The 18,508-nt window shown below is 58.5% G+C and overlaps 2 protein-coding genes across 2 annotated transcripts in view; both read right to left on the reverse strand.

Moving 5' to 3' along the window:
- Positions 1-1,448: 1,448 nt before the first annotated feature.
- On the reverse strand, positions 1,449-6,146 carry Irak1 (interleukin 1 receptor associated kinase 1). Its single transcript, XM_023560492.2, has 14 exons — positions 5,836-6,146; positions 5,594-5,761; positions 5,325-5,444; positions 5,147-5,250; positions 4,868-5,047; positions 4,715-4,779; positions 4,524-4,638; positions 4,037-4,155; positions 3,671-3,878; positions 3,369-3,434; positions 2,747-2,983; positions 2,327-2,663; positions 2,076-2,234; positions 1,449-1,990 (listed from the first exon to the last, which is right to left on the reverse strand). Exons 1-14 carry the CDS (start codon positions 5,969-5,971, stop codon positions 1,929-1,931), a joined length of 2,076 nt encoding a protein of 691 aa, XP_023416260.2. The 5' UTR covers positions 5,972-6,146; the 3' UTR covers positions 1,449-1,928.
- A 1,549-nt stretch (positions 6,147-7,695) lies between these two features.
- The window catches only part of Mecp2 (methyl-CpG binding protein 2), a 60,185-nt gene continuing 49,372 nt past the window's right edge, over positions 7,696-18,508 (reverse strand). The window contains exons 2-3 of the mRNA XM_063246602.1: positions 16,681-17,031; positions 7,696-15,911 (exon numbers count right to left, since the gene is read on the reverse strand). Of these exons, the coding sequence (XP_063102672.1) occupies positions 14,774-15,911; positions 16,681-17,031 (1,489 nt within the window). The 3' untranslated portion in view covers positions 7,696-14,773. The remainder of the gene's footprint in view (positions 15,912-16,680; positions 17,032-18,508) is intronic.

Raw genomic sequence — 18,508 nt, forward strand, 5'->3', positions numbered from 1 at the left:
AGGTGAGGCTCTGAGAAACTGAAAAGTATGGATTATCCCCCAAGTAAGAAAAAGACAGGAAATGCTCCAGTGGACATGAATAAAATAGAAAAGTAAGAAAACCAAACTGGGACAACCCACTGGGGCACCCTTCTGTCTCTCTCAGACACAAGCTTTCTCTCAATAAACATTTCTGCTCCAAATTATCACTAAAACAGGTTGACTACTGAACAAAGGAAGCTGGGAGTGGTGGTGCACACTACAGTCCCTGCCACTGGGGAGGCTGAAACAGGGTGGCCGCTGGGACTCAGGGGCAGCAAACAAAACACACACTGCCAATATCCAGGATGGAGGAGGGGTTACTACAGGCCCTACAGGCGTTAAAGGAATGAGGTGAGCATCATGAGTACCACTTGTTTACTGTTTTGTCTTGCTACACTCAGGTTGGCCGAGAACTCACTATACAGCAAAACGCTAGCACTGAACTCACAGCAACCCTCCTGCCTGAGCCTCCCAAGTGGTGTGATCACCTACATGTGTCATCATGCCTAGCCGTTATTTTTAAAATAAGGGGCTATTCACTTTGTGCCATCTCAAAAGCAATGGACAAATTCCTCAAAGACAACCGAGGCTGGGAGTGGTGGCACAGCCTTCTAATCTCAGTACTTTGAGAGGCTGAGGCAGGAGGATTCCAAGTTTGAGCCCAGTGTGGTCAATTTATGAACTCAGACTATTTCCAAGTAAAAGAAAAATGGGCTGGTGATGAACTGCAGAGGCCCTGGATTCAATCTCGGTACCGCACACACATGCCAAAGACATAAACATACAAATTGTCAAAACTGACAAAGAAACCAAAATTGTAGAAGGCCCAATATGTAATTAAGGAAAATGAATTTGTAATTCAAAGCTTTCCCAAAGGGCTGTGGGTATAGCTCAGTGACAGAGTGCTTGCCTAGCATGTGTGAGGCCCAACTCAGACCCAGCATGCTGGGGAATAAAGAAAAAATACCAACCACAAGAATTCCGAACCAAACCAAACCAAACCAGCCTTCCCAGAAGGAAAACTCCAGGTGCAAATGGCTGAACTCCTCAATCTACCAAACACCTAAATTGAATAAATACCATCACCTGGCTTCGGTGGCACATGCCTGTAACCCCAGTACTCTCTGGGAGGGAGGCTGAGGCAGGAGGATTGCAAGTTTGATCCCAGCCTTGGCAACCTAGAGAGATTCTGTCTTGAAATAAAAGGAAGGAAGAAAGGAAGGAAGGAAGGAAGAAAAAGGGAAATAGGGCAGGGCATGTGGCCGCGTGCAAAGGACTGGGTTCCAGGCCCAGTACCAAAAAAAAAAAAAGCAAAGCCACAAGGTACTCAAGGCAAAGTGTAATGACATGCTGTCCCGAGTGCACCCTGGCTGGCCGTGAGGTGCAAAGGCCTGGGAAGGCGCAACAGACTCCAGGTGTGGCCAGTGTGGGAATGTGAAGTCTTTATTACTGAAGGATGACTTGGGTGTCACTGATGCCTGCTTTCCGGGCTTGTAGTGTGACTGCTGGGGCCTCGCTTCTGCTAACACTGCCCCCCCCCTCTGCCTGCCTCAACTTCCCACTCGCGTGGGGACACCGGCCACGGGCTCGCCTGACCCCAGCTAGTGGCCAGCTGAGCTGTGGATCTGGGGCCTGCTGGGCATGGAATCATGTGCGGTGGCCTGTAGTGGCCTGGCTGGCAGGCGGCCGAGCCGATCACAGTCGCTTCCCCTTTTCCAGTGGTGCTGGCATGGGTGACGCATGGTCAGGGCTCCCCGAGGTGCCACAGCAGTGCTGTGGAGCAGCCCCGAGACATGGTGCCCTTAGTACCACTGCGCTGCCTGTGCCTGTAGCCCCAGGGCAGCAGGAGGGACATGCCGTGAGAACTTCTGACCATGAGAACTTTGCCTTCTGGGCCTGATGATGGGTCAGCTCTGGAACTCGTCACTCTCTTCAGGCCCCTGTCTGGTGCTGGGTTCGAGGCCCAAGTCTGCGGAGGGGAGGGGACAGACCATGTAAGAAGGGGTTCCGAGTGTGCATGCTGGGGCCTGCTCATGGGCACGGGCGGGTGGCACCTGGCAGGGAGCTGGATGACAGCAGCTGCAGGCTGTCCAGGACGCCACCCTCGTATAGGGCCAGCTTCTGCACCATCCTGCGCCTTGCTGGGTTGATGACAATCTGCAGCGGCTCCGAGGCAGATGAGGATGAGGAGGCAGGGCTGCCCGGGGAGGACCCTGTGGAGGACAGGACACGGGCAGCCCTGCTCACTCTTGAGGGGAATGGGACATTCTCTGGGTACTATCCACCCTCTCCCACACCCCCATACCTTCTGTGGCTGGGGTGTTCCCTGAGCTGGACTCTCCAGTGGGGCCCGGGGTACAGCTGGGGCTCAAATGCCAGGAGTGCAGGACGGCAGAGAGGCCTGGCAGGCTCTCGTCGCTCTCCACAGGCTGGTTGGGGCTCTGGCGGGGCTGTAGGGTGGAGTGGGTGGGGCCACCTGAGGGCACCAGCAGGGGCTGTAGCAGGGCACCCTGACTCCGGGAGCTGCTGGCGCCAGACATGTAGGAGTTCTCCTGCGGGAATGGGGGACCCCGGCCGGCTGCCTCGGGCTCCCACAGAGATCCGGCCATAGCTGCCTGTAGCCCCTCCAGTCGCTCGTACACCTATACAGGGCAGAGCTGTCAGATGGGCGTGACCTCCCCACCGCAGCTACCCTTGGCAGGGACCTGAAGTGGCTGGGAGTCACCTGAGTCATGGGCGGCCTCCGCTTGGCTCGGCGCTGCAGGCAGCAGCAGGCCAGCTGCCCGAGGCTCAGACCCAGCCGTGACGGGCACAGCCCAGGCCTGGGGTCCAGGTGCTTCTCGACGATCTGGGCAGCAATGGCTGTGGCCCAGGTGTCAGTGGCCGGGCCGGCCTGGAGCATGGTCCCGGTGCTCTTCAGGGTCAGCCCCGCCTCCTCAGCCTCCTCTTCCACCAGGTCTTTCTGTGGGTTGACATCGTGGTCCCACAGCTGTCTCTTCTGGACACCCCAAATCCCGGCCGCAGAACACATTTGCGGGTATGGGAATGTCACGTTCCCAAAGCAAGGCCTCGGCCAGCAGCTGAGGCCGTGGACCACGGGCAGAAGGGCAAGGTGGGCTGGTGGCTCGCTGGTGGTGGGCCCGGGGCAGCGAGAGTCATGTGTGCAGGAGAGGGGATGGGAACAAAGAGGGGACGGCCCTTGCTGCCGTGTCCCACCGGTCTACCCCAGTCTCTTCTGTCCCCGCCCTGTTCCCAGCCCTGGTCATCATTGAGGCCTGGAGAGCAGGCAGGACAGAGACAGGTTTCGGGGAGGAAAGGAAGGCGAGCCACTGGCACAGCGGGCTCACCAGATACTTGGTCCTGGAGTTCTGTGTCCTCACAGCCCGCTGGCCAGCCAGGGTCTCCAGCACAACCTGGAGAGGGTAGCACAGAGCAAGGGCCTGACCTCAGCCTGGCGGCCCCCCAGAGCTGACTGTGAAGGAGCTCAAGGTGACAGACACCAAATGTGATTCAGGGAAACGATGGCACCGCGCACACAAAGAAGCACCTGGTGCTGCAGTTTGGCCAACCTTGGGCTGCCACAGACCTCCCCAACCCTCCTGCCTTGGCCTATCACATCTCTCCCCGCCAGCTCCGGCTTCACGCTCACCACCCCGAAGCTGAAGGTATCCGTGTCCACGGCCAGCCTGCCAGTCTTGATGTACTCCTCTGGCAAGTAGGCCAGGGTGCCCCGCACCGTGTGGGTCCGTGCCACGGCACTGCTCTGGCCTGGTGTGGCCCCTGTGAAGCGGCTGAACCGTGCCAGGCCAAAGTCCCCCAGCTTGGGCATCAGCCTGTCATCCAGAAGCACATTGGAACTGGGGGAACAGAGACAGTGACGTGAGCAGCCCCATTGGGAGGGGCCTGGCACTGCCCACCTGGCACCTTGCCTGTGGAAAGGCTTGTGGCGGGCCCACTTCCACAGCTGTGCCACACCAGGCTGCTTGATGCCCGGGAACCCAGGCCCTGCTCTCACCTCTTGATGTCACCATGGATGAGGCTGGGGCTGTGCTGATGCAGAAACTGGATGGCCCGGGCGGTGCCCAGCAGGATGTCCAGTCTCTGCGGCCAAGAAAGAGGCAGGCACGCCTGGGGCTGGAGGCACAGGAAACAAAGATGCGGCCCGAGGGCTTCTCTGAGCCCAACCCTCTCCCTACCCATCACTGTGTGGCCTCGATCAGGCCAGCCATTCCACACACTGAGCCTCACTTTGCCAGGTGGGGTGACCCGTGCCTGTAACCCAGCACTCAACAGGCTGAGGCAGGGTGATTGCTGCAAGTTCAAAGCCAGCCTGGGTGAACCAAACCAACCAAGCAACTCCCAAGCAAGTCTGCTTTCAGAGGTGATGCCTGGGAGCAGCAGCAGGACAGTGTCCCTCCAGGGACAAGGCCTGCTTCTGGGCATGCTGGGCACCAGGTGCCACAGGGGTGCAAGAGGCCCTGCGCAGGTGCCAGGCAGCTTACTGGGAAGTGCAGGCGATCCTCCAGGGAGCCGTTGGGCAGGAAGCCGTAGATGAGACAATAGCAGCCCTCCTCGGCACAGTAGCCAGCCAGGTCCACGATGTTTGGGTGGCGGAACCTGTGTGATGGCAAGTGGCAGTTGCGCCTGCGCTGCGCTGTGTCCTGGCCGCAGCCGCAGGGAAGGCCTGGCTCACCTGGACAGCTGCTCCACCTCGGTTAGGAAGCTCTGCTTCACCACGGCCCACTCCAGGTCGGCGTCCTGCGGTGGGCAGCGCAGGGTGAGCCCTGGGCCCACGGCCTCCCGCTGGCCCCCGTCCCTGTCCCTGTCCTTGGGCCGCACTACCCACCTCCTTGAGCCTCTTCACTGCATACGTGGTGTTCCGGAGCACAGCTCGGTACACACAGCCGAAGCCACCCTCGCCAACTCGCAGCTCGGCCGAGAAGTCGCGGGTGCCGCGGGCGATCTCACCGAGGGGCCAGCAGAAGGGGCCGGGCCCGGGCCCCTGCAGCAGGGACCCCACGCTGGGCTGCGGCCAGCGACCTGGTTGGAGGAGGTCGCGGGTGCGAGCTGCCCACCCCGGCTGCCTCCCGGCCGGCACCGGCCCAGCGGGGAGGGGGGCACCTACCTGGGCGGAGGGCGGGGCCGGCGACGGGGACAGCGACTGCGGAGGCTGCTGCGGGGCAGCGGGGCTCGAGCTGTACCCAGAGTGGGGCGGGGGTCCTGGCGGGGCTTCACAGAGGCGCCAGTGAGGGCGAGGCGGGCAGAGCCTCGGGCGCCACCCCTGTGCCGTCCCGGCCCCTTACCTGGGGAGGGCACGGTGGAGGCTGAGGACGGCCACTTCCGGGGGCCGGGGGCTGGGGCTTTGGTGGGGGCCAGGCCACTGTCACCAGCGCTCGGGGGCGGGAGGGGCGCGGGGGGCTGCCCTGTGGCCACAGGAGGAAAGGAGGGTGAGGCTACGGGGATCCAGCCCGGGGACTGGGGTGCGCGGGGCATAGGGTCCGAGGTGCGGAACGCGGGGTCCGGGAGCTTGGGGTGCGGGGTGCGGGGTCCCGGGGCGCGGGCACGCGCTCACAGGCGGCGATGATGTCCCGCGCGCGCAGCAGCTGCAGGTGCGTGAGGATGCGCACGAGGTCGGCCACGCGCGCGTTGCGGTTGATCCAGGGCCACAGGACACTGGCCGTGCGCTGCCCAGAGCGCTCGCACAGCCGCAGCTCCGTCTGGTCGCGCACGATGAGAGCCGCTGCGGGGCGGCGGGCGTCAGGCACGACGCTCGCAGCCCGCGCCCCCCACACCCCGCCGTCCGCCGCCACCCACCGAACTGGCACCAGTCGGCGGGCTCCAGCGCGTCCATGACCTTGTAGAAACGGCACATGACCCAGGGCGGCACCTCGTACAAGAAGTGCTGCGCGCCAGGCACCGCGGGCTCGCCCGGGCCCGGCCCCCCGGCCATGGCCGCCACCCCGGGCCGGGCCTCTCTGGGCCTCTCGGGGCCGCGGCGGGCGCGGGCCTGGGCCTGGGCCTAGGCCGGCCGGCTCCGCGGACACTGACTCACTTCCCCTTCGCCCCGGCCGCGTGCGACGCCTGGCGGGGCGGAAGAGGCGGCGCCCGGGCCTGCCGCCATCTTGTCCTCCTCCGCGGCTGCCGCCGTCGCCGCCGCCTCGGCCACACGGGGGCGCCGCGCGCCGGCCCGGGCGGGGAGCGGCGGCTGTGCCACGAAGAATAGCGGCCCCAAGAGGGCGCGGGGCAGCAGGCGGGAAGTTCCCTTCCTAGCCGCAGGAACGGCAGGCAGGGCAGGTGACATGTGGGTCACAAAAGGGCCGCTGGCGTGACACTGCTTGTGGACAAAAGCCTGGGAGCAGGCAGGGGCGTCTGACTCTTGGCTTTGCTGGGGGCGCCCTCTCTCGCCCCCCCCCCCGACCCATCGTGGCTCCTCCCTCGTGTCCGGCAGGGGACAGGGACGTGGCGCAGCTTCTCCTCCCATCATGGAAGCAGACACCAGGCTGCTTCCCCGCGCGGGTCTGCCCGCCATCCCTGAGTGTGCCCCTGCGCGGATGGCTTCGGCGTCTGCAGCTGCGCCTCAGCCCCGGTTTGGCCGTCGCTCAGCTCTAGGAAGGCCTCTCCTTCCCGTGGGCTCACCGCCCTCGCCATCACCCATTACCTTCTCATCCCCATCCTGGAGACTGGGGACAGAGCCTAGGGCTATCACACATGGCGGGAAACACTGTACCGCTGAGCCACACACCCAGCCCTCGGTTTTCATTTTGAGAGACGGTGCTCCCTCACCGCCAGGCTTGGCCTCAGACTTGGAGCCACCAGCCTCAGCTTCTCAAGCAGTTGGGACCCCTTACAGCGGGGGCCTTCTCCAGAGCAGTCTGCTCCCGAGCTTTCTGAGGCTGTCAGGGTGGCCTGGAGGGCCGCCTGGCCACCTCAAGCATAGCCCTCCAGAGGCACCACAAGCCTTAAACCACCTGAAGCCCCAGCACAGGGCTGGCCGCGCCGGCTGCCTGCTCTTGCACTGTTCTGGGGTGCACCTGACCAGCCGTCTCAGGCCACCCCCACTGTGGAGCTCTCCGGCTGCTGCCCCCATTCCTGTCTTGTGTGGCCACAGGGCCCGGTGCTGCAAAGGGCTTCCCGTGACCACCAGCCTGCCCTCTCCCTTGACACTTCGGGCTTTTTTTGAAACAACTTGTGGCGGAGACCTGGAAGAGGTTCGCCAAGGCCGTAGCCACAGTGGCTACCGTCAGGAAGCTGGCCATGCCACAGGCCCGGATGGCTTCGCACGGGATGGCCCTCACGGCTGTGTGGTGACTCCAGGGCAATAAAGGTCACATCTGTGCACATGAGCCCTGGGGCTGGGACGTGGTGGTCCTTATGCTCTCAGGATAGTGCTTATATACTGCAGCTGCTCCTTCCCTAAACATGAAAGGCTGGAGTGCTTTCTAGTATGGGGGAGCTACCATTGCCTGTGAACCCCAACTGAGGGTGGTGGGAAGCCAGTGGCAGCAGGGCCCCTCTGGCCAGCGTCCCATCACGCCCTTGCCAGATGGCCACCCACAGGGTCCTGCAGTGAGTTGGGTGCCTGCCGGAGAGTAGGCGCACGGCCCACATGGCACTTTCCTGGCTGTCCCGGGCTGGAGGGGACTGCTGACTTACAATGAAAGCCCAGACCTTGAGTCACTTTCACAGAGAGGTTTATCGAGAATGCTAACAGCACAGGATACAGTACTTCCCCACAGAAGGTGCAAACGCGTCACTTAGAAAGGCATGCTGAGTTTTCTTTGCTTCACATGTGTTAAAAAACTTACAAAAATAAAATAAAACTGCGTGCTGCCCATCTTTCCAAATAGTAAAAGAACCTTATGAAAAAAATCACTTGATTTTACAACAAAAGACACAAACGGACATTTTTATGTAAATTTATAAGGCAAACTCTTTATATAATAAATAGGTTACAGGGATTCAGTGGGGGGTGTTTTTGAAACGTATACAGGTACATTCAGACAGGTTTACTGAAATGGTACAAATTTCCTTAATAAATTGCCTTTTGTTTTTAAATATATCAGTGCTTTCAGTCATTTGGCTATACACAAAGAACCTTTTTTTAACACTACAAAAAAGCAATCAATAATTTTGTTTTTTAAAACAACCTACTTATTTTCTAAAGTAATTGTCCCAAAACACAAAAACTGAAGTGAATGCGACAGAGGGCTTTTAGAGACCCCTCCAGCTAAGTCTGTCCCAGGCCCCATGGACCACCTCTGGTGTCAGGTGGCAGCACTGTCCCATGGATCTCAGCCTCCGGGATGGCACAGGGGAACGGGACTGGGACTTGGAGGGGGGGACCCTGCCTGGTTCTTCTGGCCACTAAGCTTCACATGCAAAGGTTGCTCCCAGCCTGCTGGGTTCACCTGAAGGTGAGCCCACAGTGACATCTACTAAGGTCGATGAGGTCCATGGAGATGGCTCCGCTTGCCACAGGGAGGGAAGGGGTTCGTCAGCTCAGATGTGGAGCTCACTGGATCAACCAGGCAGTCACGTTAGCAACAGGATGGGGTGTGACAAGTGCCTCCGTGGGATGCCCTTTGTCCACCTGGCTGTGTCCAGGAGGAGCTGTGCCCCAGGCATGGCGTGGCCAATCCATCCTCCACTTGTCTACCTAGCCCCTCCTCCTGTGGCCACCCTCCCTCCAGGCTCCCCTGGAAGGAGCATGGATCCTGTCTTTACTCACAGATGACTATGTTAACACTGGGGCAGGAGCATGGAAGGAACCCACTGTGTGGAACAAAAGCTGCATCTGCCCAACCTCTGCAGACAGCACCCGCCGGCCTTCCCCGTTCTGGCTCGAGTGGGCCTCTAGGGCAGGCTCAGGACCATCTGGCAGGGGTGATCACTTGGGTCAGCCCTCACGTCCCGGTCACCGTCCCCCTCCCTCCGAATGCTCTGCTTGCAAAGAAAAGGTATCTAAAGCATTTGTCTCTGGAACAATTACTTTAAACATGGTTACAATACAGACTTCAGTTCAAACACAGAAGAGATTTACTTAGCAAAGTCCCTTTCACCCACCAAAATTACACAGATAGAAGCCTCCACACCACAGTTAAGAGGACCAGTAGAGAAAACCTCATGTTTGGAACACAAAAGGAGAAATAAAAACCAAACCAAACCCAAACAGAAGACAGGGAGGGTGGGAAGGCAGGGAGGAGGAGTGAACACAGCACACATTACAGTGTCCAGGTACATGGAGGCCTCCGGGGAGGACTCGGCACAGTTAATAACAGTCCTGGTGATATTTGGTCACATATCCGACTACTGACTCTGGGGTGGCCGTCATTGATTGAAGCGTTGAGAAATCAAATGGAAAGGAGGCCGTGGTGGGGGGAACAAGTAGGCTGTCTGTGGCTTTTGAGCCCCACCATCCAGCTCCCAGGAGTAGAGCAGGGTGGTCCTGCTCTGTCCGGGTGGAGCTAAGGTCACCAGGGGTGCCCCCCTGTCAGTGGTCGGACATCAGGGGTGCTGCCTGCTTCCTCCGCCCCTCCCAGGTGGCCGCTAACCCTGAGCATGGGGAGCGGCTGCCCCGGTCCATATCTTCTGCCCCATCCCATTGACACTGTCCTCAGCAGCAGCAGCACGATGCAGGGGTGAGGTTCTGGCCCTGGTGATTATATATTATGCTCTCTGCTTTGGAAGAACATTTCTGGATTCTAGGTTTTTCTGTGTGTGTATGTGTGTTAAATGACTAAAAAGTGATCAAAAAGAACTGTTACTGCTAATCTCTCTAGCAGATATTGCTCATGAAAGATTATAAAAGCAAATGCAATTACTCATGGTAGGGGATAGAAGAGTACATTGCTGGAGTCTCCGATACTTCCTGGAGAGACGCCCCGGACTGTCGCCCACGGATCCGGGGTCCCTGGCGCTCTACCTGGTGTGGACTCCCCTTTCCCCTCCAGCCCCCAGTCTTGGGTCACTCTGCGGGGTGGGGGATCAGGAGACTTGCGTGCTCCTGTGGGGAACTGTCTACCCCCACCTCTGCTCAGCACAGGGAAACCCTTGAGGAGGAGGAAAGACCACAGATCTGCTTGGACCGAAGAAGTGACCAGCAGACAGATTTGTTGGTTTTTTTTTTCTTTATTTTCCCTTGTCCTATGCTATGGTTAGCAGAAATATTCTAATTAAGCAACAGGTATAATTTTAACAGGTCTTTTTTGTGTGGAGCCACAAGCAAAATGAGTTTATAATTGTGCAATATACATATATATATATCTATATATATATAAATTCAACTGCTTTGTGTGTCTGGTTGGTGTATAAAATAAAAGGGGCAGGAAAACTAAAAGCAAAACTCAAAAGCAAAACAAAAGCCCAGGACAGAGGAGCCGAAGTAGGCCTGTGAGTAATCTCTAAGTTACTGGACAGGATCAGGGTCCCCCGGAAGGTCGGCTTTGCCACTTGACACAAACACTGCTGGGGAGAAGGTGACTGGCAAATCTCTGCTCATTGCTGAGCAGGACCGGACAGACAGCAGCTCCAGCATTCAGACTCCAGTCTGTTCCCAGCAGAGATGGAGTGGGCAAGGCCTGTCCTCCCTCCCACTGGCCCCAGGTGAGCGCAGCTCTTCAAGGGTGGGGCAGAGCGTGCCAAGGCTAGAGGAGTCGGGGTGAGGAGTGCTGGCCTCACACTGCTAGCGCCCATCCCTTTCAGAAGCGGTGTCCCTGATGACAGTGACCCCAGGAGTGACAATGACAAGAGGCCCCTTGCTCCATGCCTCTGGTGCAGGAGGCCTCTGACTGGAGTTCCCCATGTCTGTCACATTCACCAGACATTTCAGGCCGCTGAGTATTTTTGGACTGGCATTTTTGCAAAAGCTTGCCCTTATTCAGAAACATCAAAGTGTAGTTTTCTCCCAAATGTTTTCTAGATTTTCCTTCTCGATTGTTGTGAACTGGTCTCAAGGTTCAATTTTCCCCCCTTAATATGTAATTTTAGACCCTGGAGGAGGCAGTATCCTAGCGATTTATAACAATTAGACCTAAGCCTTTTCTAAAGATTGATACAATATCTAAAAGAGAAAGACATCAAAATGGAGAGAATCAACAAACCCCTTCGTAACAGAGCTGTTCATAGGCTGAGAGAGCAGAACAGAGGAGGAGTGGGAGGCGGACAGAGTGCGCAGGGCGTGTCCAACCCACCCGGTGGCCCCTTCCCCTCACCCGCGGCAGCGGCCCGAAGCCCGATTGGTGCAGGAACCGGGCCACTGGTCCTGGAGCTGTGGACGTGAACCGGCCCACCTCTAGAACTGATCACAGGGAACGGGGCAACGGCACCCGGGCTTCCCCCGTTGGGTTCAGTCCACGCCCTCTGGCCCTTTCATGGGCTGGAGCCACTTAAGAGTCACTTAAACCTTGGAGGTCCTGCCGGCTAAGGCAACTTCCCACCCAACGTGGCAGTTTGTTTCTGGTCGTCTGCTTTCTTGCGATCACCATCACAGTAATGACAAGCTGGGGCTGCTCCGGGTCCCACTTCCGATGTTGGCGGCCTCTGGCAGACTCATCTGCACCCACATTGAGGTGGCAGCTTTCCTCGGCCCAAGCGGAGAGGCTGGGCTCCTTGGCTAGTTTGGCACTGATGGACTGGGGCAGGTGGCATGTCTAGGTGTCCCCTGTGCCTTCTGATGCGGGAATACAGTGCCACACAGAGGAGCTAGGTTGTGGCCATGACCCAGCCCACTACCCTGTGGAGGCCGGCTTTTCACTGGATGTGACAAGAGCCACCAGCATGCATGGGCATACCAGGGAGGACAGGCGGGTTCTGTGGGGGAGGAGGTAGTAACTATCGACTAACAGGGTGGAGGGACTGTGGGTGTGTCCTTAATGACATCACCCCCGGGTATCTGAAAGCTGACAGTCTCTTCTCGTATTCTTCAGTCACTGAAAGGTGCCCTCCCCCAGTCTTCATAGTGCTCAAGCACACACAGAATCGAGGTCACACCCTAAAAATGGGCCGGACACAGCTGGTGAGAATCCCGTGGCTTAAGGCTTTCCCTCCAACCTCCTGTCAACCCGACCCCAAGGGGGGGGGTCTCGGAGTGGCAGGACCCTGCCCAAGGAAAGGTGACTGACATGTGATACTTTCCTTTCCATGGGGTAGGGAGCGCAGAGGAAACCCTAAGGGAGGGAGCCTGGGAGCAGGGGGCTATGAGTGGGGATAAACTGAAAGAAAATGACACCCGAAACAGCCAGCGGCCGGGGCCCACACTCCTCTTCCCAGGCCCGCGGTCCACTCCCAGGACAACAGACATCTTGTCTGTGGCCTGGGCAGGTGTCCTCTGGGGGTATTGGGAGTGCAAGACCACTGTGAGACCAGGGCCCTTTGTCCGTGGAGGAAGAGGAGTGCTGAAGGCCTTGTCCCCTCCTCCAACCACACTCCCTTCCTGGGAAGGAGGTGGGAGGGAGGCGGAGGACGAGTGCAGAGAGGGTAAAGGAGCCGGGCCGTTGGACGGGCATCGGCTGGTAGGAGTGGGACAGGACAGGCTGGCAGCATGGTATGGGGAGAGGGACACTGAGAGGCTCAAGTCTGACTACAACTACGGAACAGAACGGGCGAACTCCCTCGCTCCCAACCGTCCCGGAGACAGACATGGGTTATCTGAAGCTACTGATTGGAACTGTCCACTAGGGTGCTGATCACTAAAACTGGCGCGGAAGTGCTAGACAGTTTCTAAGATGTTTCATCCTTCATGATTACACCGCAGTAAGGAAGCGGGACGAGAACTGAAATACACGAGACAACACGCACTTGACAGTTCGTGGCAGCAGCTCACGCGGGACGTGCCTGGGGGTGGTTCTGAAGCGTAAGTCTGCTGTCTCATTTGCTACTTTGATAAGGTACTTCTCAGATGGACAGATTTAGATATAAGAGACATCTCTGTAAACACAGAAAAGGATATACCAATATGATGAAGATATGCAGCTAGATAAGGACTTCCTGAACAGAGGTGAGGACTTTGGGATCCAACAGAAACTGACCAAGCCTCTCACCCCACACCACACTCACAGGTGGACTGGCGGAGGTGGTGGCCTGGCCCCACGCGCCTCCATCGAGCAAAGCGAACGACTCCACCGGAAAGGACTGGGTGAGGAAAGGACAAGCAGAGGGGGCTGAGCCCAGGTGCCAGTCCCACTCCCAGTCCCAGTCTTGGGTCAGGTCTTATCACCTGGAGCCCTGCCACATGCCACTAGCCCCGTTGGGCTCGTTGGTGACTCTGGCAGACTGGCCCTTGGATACCAGATGTGGCCAGCATCCCTGGCTCGCATCCCCTGGGCCCAGGAAGGAAGGCCTATGGGGCGGGTGCAAAGCCCCATGCCTCCTTTCAGCAAGGAAGAGGGCAAGACATGCTGCCCTCAACCTGCCCCTCAGAAGCTGGGAGGACAGCAGCTGGGGTTGGCAGCGGGGCTGAAGAGCCAGGAGGCTCTAGGGGTTGGAGCCGACCCCAGTGGGCTTGGCATGTGGGTGGGCATTGTGGGTGCCTGCGGAGAGGACGAGCTAGGAGGCGGGAGAACAGAGGATGGGAGGAATGAATGAAAGGCAGAGATGGAAGGGCAGAGGAGAAACCAATTAGGAAGTCCTTATAAAATTGCAGCAAACACTTAGAGTTTCGGAGCTTCGTGGGAACCCTATGTGCTGAGCCCACTTTAAAACAAGCGCAGGTATATATATACAGATCCAGGTAGTTCGGAACACCCTCGCATCTGGTGGCTTGAGGGACAGAGTGTCCCCAGTTCAAGCCCAGTTGCTTTCGAAGCATGTTTGTTTTGAAGTGGGAACATGAAGACTCAATAGTGCAAATAATTCTATGCTGTCCCTACAGGAGAACTGGAAAGTGGCTGGAAGAACAGTTTCAAGACTCTCCTCCCCGTGCCCCTTGGCCTGTCCCCAAGGCCCTCTCAACCAGCCAGGCTACTCGGAGCGCCAAGGCATCCCGCCCTGCAGCTGGCCCGCACTGTCCTGCCACCCCTATGGCCCCTCTCTGGCGCCACGCGCCTATTCCCGGGCCACCCTGTCCTGCAGCTCAGGTCGGTCTGCACTTGCAGTACAGGGCTTCCTCCGAGCCGGGCCAGAGCAGATAGGTGCCACTTGCCTGTCCCATGAAATGTCCTCGTCAGTGTTGGGTTGGGGCTGGCATGGGGCTAAGCTTGTGCTGCCGCATGTGGGACACGGTGGGCTGCAGCCACTGAGTTAACCCCCCCCCCCGTCGTCTTCTTTAAAGAATTCGACGGCCTCTCTGCTCTGCCTCCCTGTTCCACTGCGGTCAGAGGTGGGGGAGCCGGGGGAACTGGGTGCTGTGGGCGGGGCACCAATGGCACCAAATGAGAGTGTCCTCTCAACTGCTGTCCATCCGACTGTGACTGGGTGGGGGCGGAGGGGTGGGAGGGGAGGTGCCTGGTCAACAGCTTGTCTGGTCAGTAGTATCTGCAGCAAGCCTTGTTGAAGGAGCCTAGTTTAGAAAAGTGCAAAGCTACTTCTGGCCCTGGTTAGGTCTTCAACCTGACTGTGCTTGTCGGTAAGAAAAACATCCCCAATGCTCCAACTACTCCCACCCTGAAGCCACGAAACTCTAAGTTTACTGAAAGAAAAAAAAATATTTTTTATTTCAGTTAATCGGGAAGCTTTGTCAGAGCCCTACCCATAAGGAGAAGAGACAACAGCTGCCTTTATTCTTGTTGGTTCGCTTTGCAGGCCGCGCAGAGGAAAGTCAGCTAACTCTCTCGGTCACGGGCGTCCGGCTGTCCACAGGCTCCTCTCTGTTTGGCCTCGGCATGGAGGATGAAACAATGTCTTTGCGCTCTCCCTCCCCTCGGTGTTTGTACTTTTCTGTGGCCGGGGCCGGGGCCAGGGCTGGGGCCGGGGCTGGGGCCGGGGCTGCAGCCGGGGCTGGGGCGGCGCTGGGGACCACGGGCTGAGTCTTAGCTGGCTCCTTAGGGCAGCCGTCGCTCTCCAGCGCCCCTCCTCGGGGCATCTTCTCCTCCTTGCAGATGCTGCCGCTCAAGTCCTGGGGCTCGGGGGGGCTGGCAGGGTCCTCGGAGCTCTCGGGCTCAGGCAGGGGTGGGGGCGGGGGCGGCAGCGGTGGCGCGGGTGCCTTCGGGGACTCCATGTGGTGATGGTGGTGGTGGTGTTCCTTCTTGGGGGGTGATGAGGCGCTGCTGCTGCGCCCCTTGGGGCTGCTCTCTTTGCTTTTCCGCCCGGGGCTCTTGCAGGTCTTCAGTCCCTTGCCGCTCTTCTCACCAAGGGTGGACACGATCAGCGGTTTCACCACCTCCTTCACCTCAATGCTCACCGTCTCCCGGGTCTTGCGCTTCTTGATGGGGAGCACGGTCTCCTGCACGGAGCGGATGGAGGACTCCTTCACAGCCTTCTTCTTGGCCTCGGCAGCGGCAGCAGCCACCACACTCCCGGGCTTCCGGCCCCGCTTCTTGGGGATGGCCTGGGGGTCGGCCTCAGCTTTTCGCTTGCGGCCTGGGCGCTTGATCACCATGACCTGGGCCGAAGTGGTGGCCCCACCCCCCTCAGCCTTGCCCCCGGGCGCTGCCTGGAAGGGCATCTTGACCAGCAGCTTCCCTGGGCTCTTCTCCAAGACCCTTTTCACCTGAACACCTTCAGATGCTGCTGCCTTGGGTCTCGCGGAGCCACTCCCTTTGGGGCGTCCCCGGCCTCTGCCAGTTCCTGGAGCTTTGGGAGATTTGGGCTTCTTAGGTGGTCTCTGCTCTCGCCGAGAGGGGCTCCCTCTCCCAGTTACCGTGAAGTCAAAATCGTTAGGGTCCAGGGAGGTATCGCCTACCTTTTCAAAGTATGCAATCAACTCCACTTTAGAGCGGAAGGCTTTTCCCTGGGGACTGTGGGACAACAAATGGAGAGATATAAAGAACAGTCAGGTGCATTCCTGGCAAGATTAGAGACAGGCAGAGTGGATAGGGCTGATGAGCTCTGTGAACAACAGTCACCCCCAAGAGAAGCCAAGGGTGTGAGAACTGGAGGGGCACAGCTCGCACAGAGCACCTGTGCCCACTGTTGCCGACCAGGTTCTGAAGGTCCAGAGGACTGGCCTGTGGCAGGCTGCTTGGGGCACCCATGGCCTAGCTATAGCCCACAGGAGGGGTGAGGCTCCCCGCACCACCCCGTCATCTGCACACTGAGTGTCTGAGCTTAGGTCCAGCCCTGGGGCTCACTGGGAGTCAGCTCCCCTTCAGAGATATGGCATGAAACAAAGCTCTGGGAAACTGCCAGTTTTCCTGGGCTCACTGAGTGGGCAAAACTGCCAGTTTAGAGCTGGGCACGTGCAAGAAGGACAGTGGGCAAGGCTGGACATGAGGCTTGTCTGGCTCTCCACCTGGAGACCCTTTCCCGGGGCTTGTTCTCAAGAAAGCAACCAGAGGAGATCCTCTCCCCTTCCATCTCTAGATAAGCATCCCCTGGCAAGCAGGCAGGTCAGCACGGTCTCTGAATCACTCCCAGCCCAGTGCTCAGCCCCGCCCCGCCCCGCCCCGCCCCAACCCGCCTGAGTGGCCTATGTAGTTTCCTGGTCAATTCCAAGGGACATGGGTTCAGCATGTCCCCTCCTGCTGTCCAAGCCCTGGCTGGCAGGGACAGCACCTACTCACTCACTTGATCAAGTAGACATCGTACTTCCCAGCTGAGCGGCCAGACTTCCTTTGCTTAAGTTTCCTTGTCCAGCCTTCGGGCAGGGTGGGGTCATCATACATGGGCCCCCGGTCCCGAATGATGGAGCGCCGCTGCTTTGGGGAGGCGGACGCTTCCGGGACGGCTGGGGCGGAGCCTGTGCCCTCTGACGTTTCTGCCTTGCCTGCCTCTGCTGGCTCTGCAGAGTGGTGCGCTGAGGGCTGCAGGGGCTCATGCTTGGCTTCCTTGTCTTCCTTCTTATCTTTCTTCACCTTTTTAAACTTCAGGGGTTTGTCCTTCAGGCTCTGGAGGTCCTGGTCCTCTGACTTCTCTTCCCTGAAGTGTTAAACAAAAACGTAAGTGTGACTATCACAGGTAACACAGTGCTGCAGAAAAGCAAGCGCAGGCAGGCTCGGGAGCCCACCGACCACAGGCAAGGCCCAGGGATTTCCTCAGGGCCCACACGCTGGGCTTTGGGGAGCAGGGGTGGTCTGATTGACTAAAGTGTGTGCAGGCACCCGTTGGGTATGTACGCAATGGCACGAAGCCTGGGGGCAGGTGGGGTGGGCACAGCCCAAATCCTGGCCCTGCCACTTTCCACTTTCCCAACAAGGTCCAAGCTGAGTGGCCTCAGGCTTCTCACTTGAGCAACGGGAAGTACATCCCAGAGGTACCCTCACTATCTCAGCCCTGAGAGCCAACTGGGCACCAGTGGTTACTGCCCATAATTCTAGCACAAGGAGAGAGTGATCCCAAGCCACATGGGCCTCTACTGGAAGCTGCCCCCAACCACGGCACAAGGAGGGCCGTGGTCTGGGAGCAATGGCATGCCTGCCCCACTGGGGCAGAGGGCATCTCCAGCGGCAGTGGCAGCACCTTTCCTATGCACCTCCAGGCCCTGAGGAGGATTGGAAAGCAGCAGCCTACAGCCTGATCTGGAGAAAAGTGTGACCATTCCTGTCCCATGGGCCACTGCCCTGCAGTGGGTCCGCCTGAGAAGCATCCCTGCAGCACTTTGGAGACAGCAAAGGCACCTTGGTAGGACCTGGATGCTGAGCGATGTACTGAGGTATGAATGAGGCTGAATGGGGCGGGAGGCAGCAGTGTCGCCCACAGCATGACATGGACTCACTCCGCCCCAGCTGGTGCTCAAGTCCCTCGTCTGCCTGTGTCTCCTTTCAGCAATGCAGGCCCAGCAGATGAGGGCTGCTGGGTCTCTCAGGCCCTGACGTACAGACACACGGTGTGCATCAGCCTAGCCTGAGGGTTGGTGACTACGAAACTCTCACCAGCATGGTGTCAGCTCTGGAGCCTGCAACCCTGAGGCCTTCCACACAGCCACCCCAGGAGGCTTCCCAGAAATGGCCCTGTGCACCTCCATCCACGCCGAAGACTACAGACCCCACGGCCTGAGGAGGATGGGCTGCTGGGGGCACATTCAAGCCCCTCAGTACAGTATAGAACACAACGCCAGCTGCCCCATGTGCAGCACTGCAGGAGGCAGGATGGGCCAGCAATGAATGTCACTGTCAGGTGGCTTGGGGCTACGCTACCGGAGGAGACATGGCTGAACTCTGTTGGTAACTGATTTCTGATTCATTTGAATTTTTATATAACCAGAAACAACTACAACAAAAAGTCACAAAAATCATACCCATTACACTGACTGCAGGCAGGAAGGAAGACACGAGCCTAACTGTCTAACAGAGGGCAACCCACCATGGAGGAGAGGTATCCTGTGAGACATCCCAGGAATGAGCACACACCGGACTAGTTCCCAGAAGGACCAGGGCATTCTGCTTTGGCACCTTGT

The sequence above is a fragment of the Cavia porcellus genome, unplaced genomic scaffold (genome assembly GCF_034190915.1).
Source record: "Cavia porcellus strain 051 isolate PalLab524CR breed Dunkin Hartley unplaced genomic scaffold, mCavPor4.1 scaffold_3, whole genome shotgun sequence".
Taxonomy (NCBI): domain Eukaryota; kingdom Metazoa; phylum Chordata; class Mammalia; order Rodentia; family Caviidae; genus Cavia; species Cavia porcellus.

Excerpts from the sequence above, each read along its gene's own strand:
- Irak1 (XM_023560492.2), bottom strand. The coding sequence starts at position 5,971 with ATGGCCGGGGGGCCGGGCCCGGGCGAGCCCGCGGTGCCTGGCGCGCAG. Across the intron at positions 5,048-5,146 it reads CGGCCCCGCCCTCCGCCCAG|CCCAGCGTGGGGTCCCTGCT; the intron begins GTAGGTGCCCCC and ends CGCTGGCCGCAG. Across the intron at positions 1,991-2,075 it reads GTCATCCAGCTCCCTGCCAG|ACTTGGGCCTCGAACCCAGC; the intron begins GTGCCACCCGCC and ends TCCCCTCCGCAG.